The sequence below is a fragment of the Erinaceus europaeus genome, chromosome 15 (assembly GCF_950295315.1).
Source record: "Erinaceus europaeus chromosome 15, mEriEur2.1, whole genome shotgun sequence".
In the NCBI taxonomy this organism is placed as follows: Eukaryota; Metazoa; Chordata; class Mammalia; order Eulipotyphla; family Erinaceidae; genus Erinaceus; species Erinaceus europaeus.
The window spans coordinates 18,539,082-18,550,401 of record NC_080176.1 but is presented as its reverse complement, the minus strand read 5'-3'; the positions used below and the strand labels follow the sequence as shown (position 1 = coordinate 18,550,401).

The 11,320-nt window shown below is 53.4% G+C and overlaps 2 protein-coding genes across 7 annotated transcripts; one reads left to right on the top strand and one right to left on the bottom strand.

Annotated features, from left to right (window-relative positions):
- Positions 1 to 419: 419 nt before the first annotated feature.
- Positions 420 to 3,643, bottom strand: CDIPT (CDP-diacylglycerol--inositol 3-phosphatidyltransferase). 2 transcript variants are annotated; one of them, XM_007536155.3, is made up of 7 exons: positions 3,504 to 3,643; positions 3,064 to 3,376; positions 2,842 to 2,976; positions 2,055 to 2,208; positions 1,678 to 1,759; positions 1,165 to 1,246; positions 420 to 972 (listed from the first exon to the last, which is right to left on the bottom strand). In XM_007536155.3, exons 2-7 carry the CDS (start codon positions 3,104 to 3,106, stop codon positions 827 to 829), a joined length of 642 nt encoding a protein of 213 aa, XP_007536217.1. In that variant the 5' UTR covers positions 3,107 to 3,376; positions 3,504 to 3,643; the 3' UTR covers positions 420 to 826. The 2 variants fall into 2 exon arrangements, with proteins under 2 accessions (XP_007536217.1, XP_060029044.1); XM_060173061.1 differs by lacking the exon at positions 3,504 to 3,643 and having other exon boundaries at positions 2,842 to 2,891; positions 3,064 to 3,423.
- LOC132533106 (putative protein T-ENOL) lies at positions 3,565 to 10,547 on the top strand. Of its 5 annotated transcripts, none has more exons than XM_060173063.1 (6): positions 3,565 to 3,705; positions 4,596 to 4,674; positions 4,888 to 5,038; positions 5,458 to 5,491; positions 5,644 to 5,740; positions 10,266 to 10,547. In XM_060173063.1, the coding sequence occupies exons 2-6, from the start codon at positions 4,600 to 4,602 to the stop codon at positions 10,299 to 10,301; spliced, it is 393 nt and encodes a 130-aa protein (XP_060029046.1). In that variant the 5' UTR covers positions 3,565 to 3,705; positions 4,596 to 4,599; the 3' UTR covers positions 10,302 to 10,547. The 5 variants fall into 5 exon arrangements, with proteins under 5 accessions (XP_060029046.1, XP_060029045.1, XP_060029049.1 ...); XM_060173062.1 differs by having other exon boundaries at positions 3,644 to 3,768; XM_060173066.1 differs by lacking the exons at positions 3,565 to 3,705; positions 5,458 to 5,491 and adding an exon at positions 3,887 to 4,217 and having other exon boundaries at positions 5,683 to 5,740.
- Positions 10,548 to 11,320: the final 773 nt, after the last annotated feature.

Sequence of the window (11,320 nt, the reverse complement as noted above, 5' to 3'; positions counted from 1 at the left end):
ATCACCGTTATGCTGTCTGCCCCTGCAGTGCACATGTTATAATTCACGAGGACCCAGTCCCCGCCTTCAGGGGGAAAGTTTTGCAAGTGGTGAAGCAGTGCTTCAGCTGTCTCTCTTTCTCCCGCCCAGCGCCTTCTTCCCTCTGGATTTCTGGCTGTCTCTATCCAACAAATAAAGATAAAAAAAAAATTTGTAAAGAAAGAAAGAGAAAAAAAAAAAGAAAGGAAGAGAGGGAGGGAGGGTAAAGAAAAGAGAGCAAGTGGCAAAGAGGACATGTTTTGTGAGCCAGTAGCCCAGGGATCATCTGAATGACAAGGAGCAACTACGTGGGGATATTCAGCCGGGCCTCCCCCCTGCCCTGAGTTCCCTCTGTCCAGGCCCCGCCCAAGAGGATCACAAAGAATTCGAGGTGCAGGAGGTGTAGCGCCCACCTTTATTTCTGAGGCTTCCAGAGTGAGGACGAACAGGAGACAGCGATGGGGAAGGATCTAGAAGCCCGGTGTCCCGTGGGCCTGGCCCCGCAGCCACCACTGGCTTCCTCCAACCAGGGGCAAAGTTCTAACTCTCCGCTTTGGGGGTGACCCAGCCCCTACCCCTTTCACTCGCGCGCATTCTTGGCTTGAACCACCGGCTGCAACAAGATCTGGTCTGTGAGCCAGCCAGCTTCACTTCCTGATTTGAAGTCCAGGCCCTTGGGGAGACTGCCCAACATGACATTATCACCCGAGAGGTTGACCCCCTTCCCAGAGGCTGGACTCCACAAGGAAAACATGGACCTGGGACCCCCGGGGAGCGGGCAGATGAGTGGCACAGTGGGGTTTGGGGGTCACTTCTTCCTGGCCCGGTCGGCTGAGTCCAGGGCTGCCATGTTGCGGGCGGCTGTGACCAGGTGGACCACGCTGATAAGGGACTTGAGCAGGGCGATGGGGGCCGTGACCCAGAGCCCCAGGCGGAAGAGCCCCATGGAGCCCACTGCAGGGAGGAAGCAGGGGGTGCATCTGATGGAGGGAGCCTGGGAGGAATCTGCACCCCATGGAGCCCACTGCAGGGAGGAAGCAGGGGGTGCATCTGATGGAGGGAGCCTGGGAGGAATCTGCAGCCCCCATCTCCTGGACAGGCCAGCAACCGGCTTCCACCTTCCCACCCGGCCCTCACTTTTCCTACCTAATGGTCCCTCGGAGAAGTTGAACAGGTAGAGAAGGCAGTAAAAGAGCTCGTTCCCGGCACACAAAGTGAATAGAGCAGGCTGTGAAAATGCAAAAAGGCCACTTTGGCACACACACACCCCCCCCCCCCATTCATCATCATCATGAGACAGGACCCTCAGACAGGAAGCAGGGAGGAACAGTACTGGGGAAACTTACTGGGTTGGAAAGGGAAGAAGGCCTTATCTCTAAAGATCCTTCCAGAAGCTGCCTTTAGTCCTCAAGAAAGTCCACACTCCTTGCCTGAGGCTTCCTGAGAGCTGCCTCCCAGGCCTCCCCCACCCCCATCCTCCCTTCCAACTTGAAAGTCCTCTTCCTCCTCAGGCCACATTTGAGCCTGAGTCTTTCCCACACAGCCCTCCCCCACCCCTCAAAACTCCTCTGGGACAGCACCCTCACTGCAGGCAGGACCCAGGGCACGGCAGGGCAGCTCATAAACTGAGCACACAAGGGCAAGGCCAGCAATGCTCACCCTGGACGTGTAATAGATGCGCAGCACTGGGTTCCCAGACAGGTCGATCATCTTGTGACTCTCACTGCCTCGGACCACAGAGCTCGGGGAGGAAGCAGCAGAGAGCCATGAACATCCAGGGACCCCACAAAGTGGCACGATTACCCAGGCAGTGGGCAGAAACCGGGTTTAAATGCTACATTCTACACTCCCCCACCACCACCCTTCCTGAGAGCTGGGATCTACTGGGATTCCTGACAGGAGCGTTTTAGAGATTGCTTAACCCGATCATAAATAGGACTACGACTGGATTCAGAAAGGGTTTGCCCAGAGCCCGACCCCCTCCCACCCAGTCTCCCCAGTGCAGGTCCCGGTCGGGATCCCCTAGATGTGCAGACCTGTGCAGGTGTAGCCAGTGGCTGGCCACATCCAAACTCATGCTGAGCTGGAAGAGGAGGGTAGCCCGAGGGTAGAGCAGGGCCAGATTGACCAGCAAACACATGGTGGCACAGCGGTCAGTCAGCATGTCCAGCATGGCCCCGAACCGTGTCCCTGAAAAACAGGGACAGTTAGGTGGGACCCGGCTCTTTAGGGGGTGGGAGAGCATTTGCCACAGTGCAGGGATTTGGGTCATCGCTCCCACGACTGAAAATGGCCAGCGTCCACTGCCTGGGTGGGGAGATGGGCTGCTTTCTGGGGACATGAGGCCAATGAGCAGGGTCCCTATAACATGAGAACTCATGGGGGTGCAGGAGAAAGGAAGCTCTCATCAACCCCCAGACCTAAGGGGTCAGATCAAAAGGAGGCGCTCTGAATGCAAGGTGTAAGTCCTAGAGGGCTTAGACACTGAAGAGAAAACTAGTGAATCCTCCAGAAGAAAGTCAGTGACTCCCGCACCGCCCCCATCCTCTGTCTAAACACGTCCGCGCTGGTGCCTGGCATGTGGCAGACGCCCAGGAAGCACCTGTTGGAAGGGTTCCTGAGCAGAGATCTCAGGGTCCCGCAAAGCCATGTCCAGTCCTGCACCTGCCTCACTTCCTTCCTGCTACCAGCCAGGCCCTTCTGTCCTGCCTTCTGCAGAGACGGAAATGGGGGAGCCCTCTGCTTCCCTGGGGAGCATCCATTCGCTTTGGGGAGGGGGCAAAGAAAGGGTGTGAAAGCTGCTGGGGAAGAGCTGTCAGTCACCTTGATTAAGCGCTCGAGCAGCGTATCCGTCGAAAGCGTCCAGGAGTCCGCTGAGCAGGTAGAAGGAGGATGCCGTCAGGGGGCAGCAGGGCATGAAGTAGAAGGAAATGATGGCGAAGACAATCCGGGCATAACCTTGGGTCGGGGGGTAGGGGAGACAGCGCGCAGGGTCAGGGCACCTTTCCACCCCCATCCCTCCCAGGCGGCGCGCCCCCCACTCACCGATGAGGTTGGGCACAAACAGGAAGATGTTTTCCTCTGCCATCGCGGCGGGCCGGGGCTGGAGGTGTCAGCGCCGTCCTCGCCCCGCCGGCCGGCCTCGCGCAGCCGCTGTCCCGACGGCGCACAACGAGGGCCCGGCTCCCAGGCCCCAGATGTGAGAGCTCGGCCCCAGATGTGGGAGCTCGCGGCCAGTGGGAGCCCGGGGGACGCACGCCCCGTCCTTCCTCAGGGCGGACCTTTCGCCTCTGCCTTCGCCCGCTCCGTCTCCAGTGGCGCCCCGGCAGCTCCAGCAAACCCACTCCCGGAGCCCGTCCTTGCAAAATCAGAAAGCGGAAAAGAGGTTTTGAAAAAAAAAAAACACAAGAAAACCGGCTGCGGTCCCTTTAAGAGCCGCCGACTTCCTTTTCCTCCTGTCCCCGCCCCTTTCCTTCGGCTCGTACCAAAGCTCCGAAGGTTGAGAGGGGGCGCGGGCTGCGGGCGCCGAGCGGAAGGACCTGGAAAGGAGAGTGCAGGCAGGAGGAGGCCTAAGAGACCAGCTCTACCCTCCTTCCCTCAGAGAGTACAGCTTCATTGGAGGCAGAGATGCTGAGGGAAGATTCCCGCCTCTAGGCTCTAGGCCTCCCCAAGAAACGAAGCGACTTGGTACAGTCCACATCGCCTCGGCCCCGCTCCCGAGTGGCTCAGGCTCTCCCGACTCCGGGCTGCGTAAGGCCGGCTAGAGGGGCTGGAGAGCGGCCTAGGGCGGGGCTGCACCTGGGCGCGCCCCCTAGTGGTGGGAGGGTTAAGTGCCAGGCCCCACCCACGTGATCTTCAAAGGGTCCTCAGCCTCTTGCTTTGGGGGTAGTCGCCCCCCGGGGCGGGGGGGTGGGGTGGGTGAGATCTGGAAGGATCTGAGGAGCGAACGCGGCGTGCAGGGAAAATGCCCCGCTGGAGTTCTAGAACCTCAGATCGCCTGGCAACCCGGGCGGCGGAAACTCCCCAGACACCAAGGGTTTTCTAGCGGCCGGTCGCGGCGCTGCCCCGGGTCCCCCCTCTTTCCAACCTTCCTCTCCGACTCCCCGCCCCCCCTCCGTGGACTGTCATAGGAGTTCCTTCCATCTCCCCGTCTCCTCTCCCGCCGAGTAGCTCAAGATTGATTGCAGCCTATCTGCCAGGTCGGGGGGTGGGAGGGGGGGGCTGCCTTGGCTTGGGAGGGCCTTGGGCGGGAAGAAAGGGAGAAGATAGTTTGGGGAACCCCCACACCCGGGAAGATTTAAGGCAACCAACTTTCTCCTAGATTTATTTGTGTATTACTATGAGAGAAGGGAGAGAACCAGAGCACCTATGATGCTGGGGTTCAAACTCGGGACCTCATGCTTGAGAGTTCAACACTTTATCCACTTTGCCACCTCCTGGGCACAGAATATTTTTCAGATAGTTAACTGAGAAGGATGGACAGGCCTGGCTTTAGTCTGGATCTGGACCGTGATGGTGGGATGAGATGATCCTGGGAAGGGGTTGACCTCAGCCTTACTCTTGGTTCACCTTCGCAGGGGGATGGCGTCCAGCGCTACCAGGACTGAGCAGTTAAAGGGCAACCAGCCACCCCAGGCTGCACCATCGTTGGGTCCCGTGAGTCACTGAAGGGGACTCTTCTCTGGGGGTGGGGGTGTCCTGAAGTGGAGAGACCCCTGGACCCGTAGCCCTAAACCCTAGGCCACAGGCCTCAAAGACTGTTCAGAGGTCCCCAGTCACAAACCCCCAGGTCCTTAGCTTGGGGGTACCAAAAGTCAGACCCTCTGTGTAGGCGCTCCCCCACTGAGTGTCTGAATTTCCCCTCCCCAGAAGGCTACCTTGTCCCGCTCTGAGGAGTTCCTGACCCGGATCAGCACAGAACTCACCAATGAGGCCTTGTTTATCGCCGGCTACCACCTCAACCCTGTCTCCCCCAAGGAGAAACAGACGCAGGATCGAGGGACTCAGATATCCAGACACGGTGACCCCCCACTCCGGGATTGCTGTGTCCAGAAACCTTCCCGTACCCCAAGTCACCATCCCAACCACAGCTGACCTCGCCAGGAATCTGTCCTTCTCCCCAACTCCAGCCTGCCCCAAGCCCTGTGCGTGTCCCCTTCACTAACCCCAACCCCAGTCCTCCCTGCTGACCTGGAACCCCCATTCCCCAAACTCCTTCCTCCTTGGTCACTTACAGTTTTGTTTTTTAAGTATTTATTTATCTACTGATGAGAGAGAGTGAACCAGAGCATCACTCTGGTGTGTGTGATGCTAGGGATCGAACTTAAGGACCTCATGCTTGAGAGTCCAATGTCTGCGCAACCTCCAGGGCCATCCCAGCCTCTTTTTTCTTGTTGTCTATGAGCCTAGTCATTCTCTGACCCAGCCCTGTCCTTCCAGTGTTCTTCACCAAGACCCAAGGCACTGACACCCGGTGAGTGAGGCTTCCAGGGAGGAGCCCTCTATCCCGGGAAGAAGGTGGGGAATCTGGAGGGGGGAGAGTGAGGATTTGGACCACATCCTAACAGAACAGGGGAGGTGATTCAACCTCATCATCCTCATCTGTCTCCCACCACCACCATCCAGTTTGGAGGTATCAGCCTTTCCCTCTTCTGTCACCTCTAGCTGCGACCGAAACCGGACCCGCACCAAGGCACACCTCTTGCCATCCCCTCGTGAGAAGGTGTGTAGGGTCTGAATATCAAGGTCATTCAGTGCACACAAGGCATTTAGAGTCGGTCCGCACAGGGTCCTGCTTTTAGGAGTCTGGGAAACAACATGAGTGATCATGGTCTCTGCCTTGGGAGCATCTGTTATTCTAGTTCATTCTTTAGTAGGGCCCTGGCAAGTGTGTGAGAATCAGTGGCCATCATGAACGTGAAAACTAAGACTAGAGCTCCTAACCCAGCAATAACTGGGACAAGGAGGGAAGGAATCACCCTGGAGGAGGTGACATCTGAAGAAAGATTTTTTCATGAAGAGCAGACAGTCAGTCAGGTTGGCAGGGTAGTTCCAGCAGCAAAGCCATGGTGAGCAAAGGCACACGGGTGGGAGCTGGTTGAGTGGAGTGTGCGTGTGTATTCTTAGGGCTGGGAAGAGGGTGGACCAGAAGCCGCTTAACTCTTTAACTGTGCAGTCAAGGAAGCCAGGGGGCAATGGAGAGAGCTCCTGTCAGCCTTATTAAGATTCGTCCGTGGACTTCCCAGGAACGAAAAGAGAATTTCTAGAGGGACCGAGAAATAACATAGTGGTTTATCTAACAGACTTTTATGGGAGTCTGGGACTTTTATGGCAGTGGCACAGTGGGTTAAGTGCACGTGGCATAAAGCACAAGGACCGGTGTAAGGATCCCGGTTCTAGCCCCCTCCCCACCTGCAGGGGAGTTGCTTCACAGGCGGTGAAGCAGGTCTGCAGGTGTCTGTCTTTCTCTCCCCCTCTCTGTCTTTCCCTCCTCTCTCCATTTCTCTCTATCCTATCCAATAACAACGACATCAATAACCACAACAATGTTAAAAAAACGAGGGCAAAAAAGGGAAAATAAGTAAATATAAATAAATATTAAAAAAATTTGAAACAAAACTAATAAAAAAAACCAGACTTTTATGCTTGAGAATTGAAGGTCCCAAATTCAATCTTAAACTATAAACTAAGTGTAGCAATGCTCTGGCAATAAAGAAATAAATAAATAGATGTCAAATTAAATTATAAGGGACCCAGGAACTGGCACGGTGCATAAAAGCTTGAACTCTCAAGCATGAGGTCCTGAGTTCCTTCCCCAGAGTTGCATGTGCCAGAGTGACACTCTGATTCTCTTCGTCATGAAGGAATAAAACTTGGGCTGGCAAAGTAGCCCACTTGGATAGTGCGCTGTGTTGCCGTGTGCATGGCCCAGCTTTGAGCCCAGCTCTCACTGCATTGAAGGAAGCTTTAGTGTTTTGGTCTCTTTCACTCTCTGTCTCTTCATCGCTACCTGAAAATAAAGAAAGGCGGAGGAGCATAATGGTTATACAAGAAGACTTTCATGCCTGAGATGCCAAAGTGTGTCTCCACCACCACCACCCACCCCTATTCAACGCCAGGCACCACCATAAGCCAGAGCTGAGTAGTGCTCTGGTGAAAACACACACACACTAAAAAAAAAAAAAAAAGTATTTATTCCCTTTTTTGTTGCCCTTGTTGTTATTTTATTGTTGTAGTTATTATTGATATCGTTGTTGTTGTATAGGACAGAGAAAAATGAAGAGAGGAGGGGAAGACAGAGAGGAGGAGAGAAAGATAGACACCTGCAGACATGCTTCACTGCCTGTGAAGCGACTCCCCTGCAGGTGGAGAGTGGGGGCTCAAACCGGGATCCTTACACCAGTCCTTGCACTTTCACTTTGTACCACCTGCGCTTGACCCATTGTGCTACCACCTGACTCCCTTTTTTTTTTTTTTTTGAGAAGACTGAAGGCAAAGTGCAGCAGAGATCAAGTGCTGCTCTAGTTGATTTTCTTTTTTTTTTTTTTTTATAAATATTTTATTTATTTATTAACGAGAGAGATAGGAGAGAGAGAAAGAACCAGACATCGCTCTGGTACATGTGCTGCCGGGGATTGAACTCAGGACCTCATGCTTGAGAGACCAACGTTTTATCCACTGCTTCACCTCCCGGACCACTCTAGTTGATTTTCTGGTGCCTTTAGGACATTTGATCTCTTCCCACTGGGCTCTGGTGTTGGACACAGCTTACAGTAGCAGAACGGCCCTGGGCTTTAATAGCTGGTCTTCGGTTAACCTGACGGTCTGCCACGTGCAGGTGGCTTCCCTGCTCCCCTTATGTCAAGTGGGAGGCTTGGAAGACATCCTGCGAGGGTCTTACCTGCCTCTGTGGTGGTTCCCCCTACTTGCTGAGCTACCACCTGCCTCTTCACCTGCTAATTCCATAGACTTCCTTCCTCCCTCCCTCCCTCAAGAAAAAAATACACAAGCTTATAGATCTTTTTTTTTAATATTTTATTTATTTATTCCCTTTTGTTGCCCTTGTTGTTTTATTGTTGTAGTTATTATTGTTGTCGTTGTTGGATAGGACAGAGAGAAACGGAGAGAGGAGGGGAAGACAAAAAGGGGGAGAGAAAGATAGACACCTGCAGACCTGCCTCACCGCCTGTGAAGTGACTCCCCTGCAGGTGGGGAGCCGGGGTTCGAACCGGGATCCTTATGCCGGTCCTTGTGCTTTGCGCCACCTGCGCTTAACCCGCTGTGCTACAGCCCAACTCCCAAGCTTATAGATCTTTGAGTTGTCCTTAAATTATAAGGCACTGTAGGTGAGTTTTTAAAAAGGGCGGGGCGGGTGGTGGTGCATCAGGTTAAGTGCACATGGCATGAAGCACAAGGACCGGCATAAGGATTCTGGTTCGAGCCCCCGACTCCCCACCTCCAGGGGGGTCGCTTCACAAGTGGTGAAGCAGGTCTGCAGGTGTCTATCTTTCTCCCCCTCTCTGTCTTTCCCTCCTCTCTTGATTTCTTTCTGTCCTATCCAACAACAATGACAGCAATAACAACAACAAAGATAAACAAGGGCAACAAAAGGGAGAAAATGGCCACCAGGAGCAGTGGATTCGTAGCGCAGGCACCGAGCCCCAGTGATAATCCTGGAGGCAAAAAAAAAAAAAAAAAAAACCTGGGAGGTGGTGCAGTGGAGACCCCTTGGTGAAATATGCCAGAGTAATGTTCCCGGTTTTAGTCCTGCCCCCACCCCATTCTTGAATAATTTTTTTTAATGGGTGGGAGGCGTAAGTAGATGAGGTGAGGTGGGCAGACAAATGGTTGATCTCAGGAGCCGGGGAGTGGCAGCACATCCAGTTAAGCGCTTATATCACCTGCACAAGGACCTGAGTTTGAGCCCCCACTTCTCAACTGCAGAGAGGATGCTTCACGAGTGGTGAAGCAGGTCTGCCGGTGTCTGTCTTTCTCCCCACCCCCACTCCTCCTGTCTCAATTTCTCTGTTCTATCAAACAGAAAAAAGAAAGGGGAAAAAAATGGCTTCAGGGAGCAGTGGATTCATAGCACACTCACTGAGCCCTAGCGGTAACCCTGGTGACAGGGGGAAAAAAAGTTAAATTCACTGAATATTTAGTAAACACTATCTGCCAGCATTGCTTTAGGGACTGGTTTTTTTTTTTTTTTTTTTAACATTTATTTACTTGAATAAGTGAGATACAGAGAGAAAGCTAAAAAAACAAGAGCACTACTCAGCTCTGGCTCTGGTGGTACTGGGGTTTGAACCTGGGGCCTCAGAGCCTTGGACATGAGAGTCTTGCAGAACCATGATGCTGTCTCCCCTGCCATGGAATTAGAGTATTTAAGTGAACAAATTAAAGTCCTGGGGCTAGGTGGTGGTGCACCTGGCCACCTGGTTGAGTGCACATGTTACGATTCACTAGGACCTGGGTTCAAGTCCCCTATTCCCACTTACAAGAGGAAAGCTTTGCAAATGGTGAAGCAGGGCTGCAGGTGTCTTTCTGTCTCTCTCTATCTCCCCCTTCCCTCTCCATTTCTGACTGTCTCTATCCAATCAATAAATAAAAAGATAACAAAACGGAGTACCTTGGGGAGGGGTACAGAGTGATTAAAATGAAAGAGAGATGGTGGGTGGATGGATGAATACAGAATAGATGGGTAGATAGTGGGAAGAGGGAGGGTGATGGGTGGATGTGGAGATGGATGGATGGATGAATGAGGCAGGGGTGGGTGAGGGGTAGGGGATGGTTGGGTAGGAGAAGCCTAAAGTGAGAGAGACAGAGACCACAGCACTGCAACTTCCTTCATGTGAGGAGAGCCGGGCTTGAACCTAGGTCTCATGTATGTATGGCGGAGCAGTGCACTGTCCCAGTGAGCTATTTTGCTGGTCCCTTCAGAAGGCTCTTTTTCTTTTTTAAAAATATTTATTTACTTATTCCCTTTTGTTGCCCTTGGTGTTTTATTGTTGTAGTTATTACTGATGTCGTTGTTGTTAGATAGGACAGAGAGAAATAGAGAGAGGAGGGGAAGACAGAGAGGGGGAGAGATAGACACCTGCAGACCTGCTTCACCGCCTGTGAAGTGACTGCCCTGCAGGTGGGGAGCCAGGGTCTCGAACCAGGATCCTTATGCCCATCATTGAGGTTTGCACCACCTGCACTTAACCCACTGTGCTACCTTCCAACTCCCTCTTCCTTTTTTCTAGGGAGCTCTGCCTAGCAATCTGACATCTGGAGCATGATGCCAACACTCTGTGGTGCTGCCCTCGGCCTCTCGCCCCCAACCCTGTTCTGCCACAGTACCCCTCCGAGCCACTCTTTCTCTGCTCACTCAACACTTTGGTCTGGGCCAGGGGGCTCCTGGTCAGGAGCAGCATCACCCCCAGAGCCTCCAGAGTCGTCTGGAACATCATACACTTCCCCACCCACGGCTGGCAAGGACTCCATCAGCCACCAAAGGTTTTAATAAAGAGAGAGATCTTCCCCTCCTCCCGACTCAGGCAGTCTCTGGAGTGGTGTCTCTGAGGTGGAGAGGTGGAAAGGATGCCCATTCCCCCACCCCAACTGTCAGATGTGTAGGCATAGTATGGGATAGAACAGTGAGGTGCTAATCAATTGGCCAAGTTACAGAAGCTTATGGGTAGAAAGCCACCCCCCTCTAGCCCAACTCTGGCTCCTTAAGGTCTAGGCCTGGCGCAGCTGAGAGACCTGGGGAGCCCCTGCTTCTGGAGAACCACCTCTGCCACCAACGTCCTAGCCTATGGGACCAGGGTGTGATACCCACTGCTGCTATCTGAGATAACATGTCGGGCTGGGTGGTGTCTGCATTGACACTTCTGATACTCTGTTTCCTTACTGGAAGACAGGACGACTGGTGCTGCCGGCAAGGTAGCACTTGCTTTGCTGTGGATGTGGCCCAGGTTTGAGCTCAGCCCCCATCCCCATGGGAGGAAACTTTGGGGCTGAGGTCTCTTCCCCTCATCCCCTTCACTCTGTCTCTCTGGAAAAAGGCAACCTAGAGCAGTGGGACGGGGCAACAATAGCAACGAAAAGAATGAGGATAACAGGCTGTATCTCACAGGGAGTGTCAAAGTCAACAGTTCCTTCAAAGTGCTTAGCATGGTGGCCAGGGAAGTGGTGCAGTGGTTGGACTCTGGAGCATAAGGTCCTGAGTTCAATCCCTGGCATCACACGTGCCAGAATGATGCTCTGGTTCACTCTTCTTCCCATCGATAAATTTAAAAACAAAAAAGGGGGTGGT

Coding starts and splice junctions, on each gene's coding strand:
- CDIPT (XM_007536155.3), bottom strand. CDS start 3,106: ATGGCAGAGGAAAACATCTTCCTGTTTGTGCCCAACCTCATCG. Junction 2,977..3,063: donor GTTTGTGCCCAACCTCATCG/GTGAGTGGGGGG, acceptor CCCCGACCCAAG/GTTATGCCCGGATTGTCTTC. Junction 1,247..1,677: donor GCATCTATTACACGTCCAGG/GTGAGCATTGCT, acceptor GCATTTTCACAG/CCTGCTCTATTCACTTTGTG.
- LOC132533106 (XM_060173063.1), top strand. CDS start 4,600: ATGGCGTCCAGCGCTACCAGGACTGAGCAGTTAAAGGGCAACCAGCCA. Junction 5,039..5,457: donor GACTCAGATATCCAGACACG/GTGACCCCCCAC, acceptor CTGTCCTTCCAG/TGTTCTTCACCAAGACCCAA. Junction 5,492..5,643: donor ACCCAAGGCACTGACACCCG/GTGAGTGAGGCT, acceptor ACCACCATCCAG/TTTGGAGGTATCAGCCTTTC.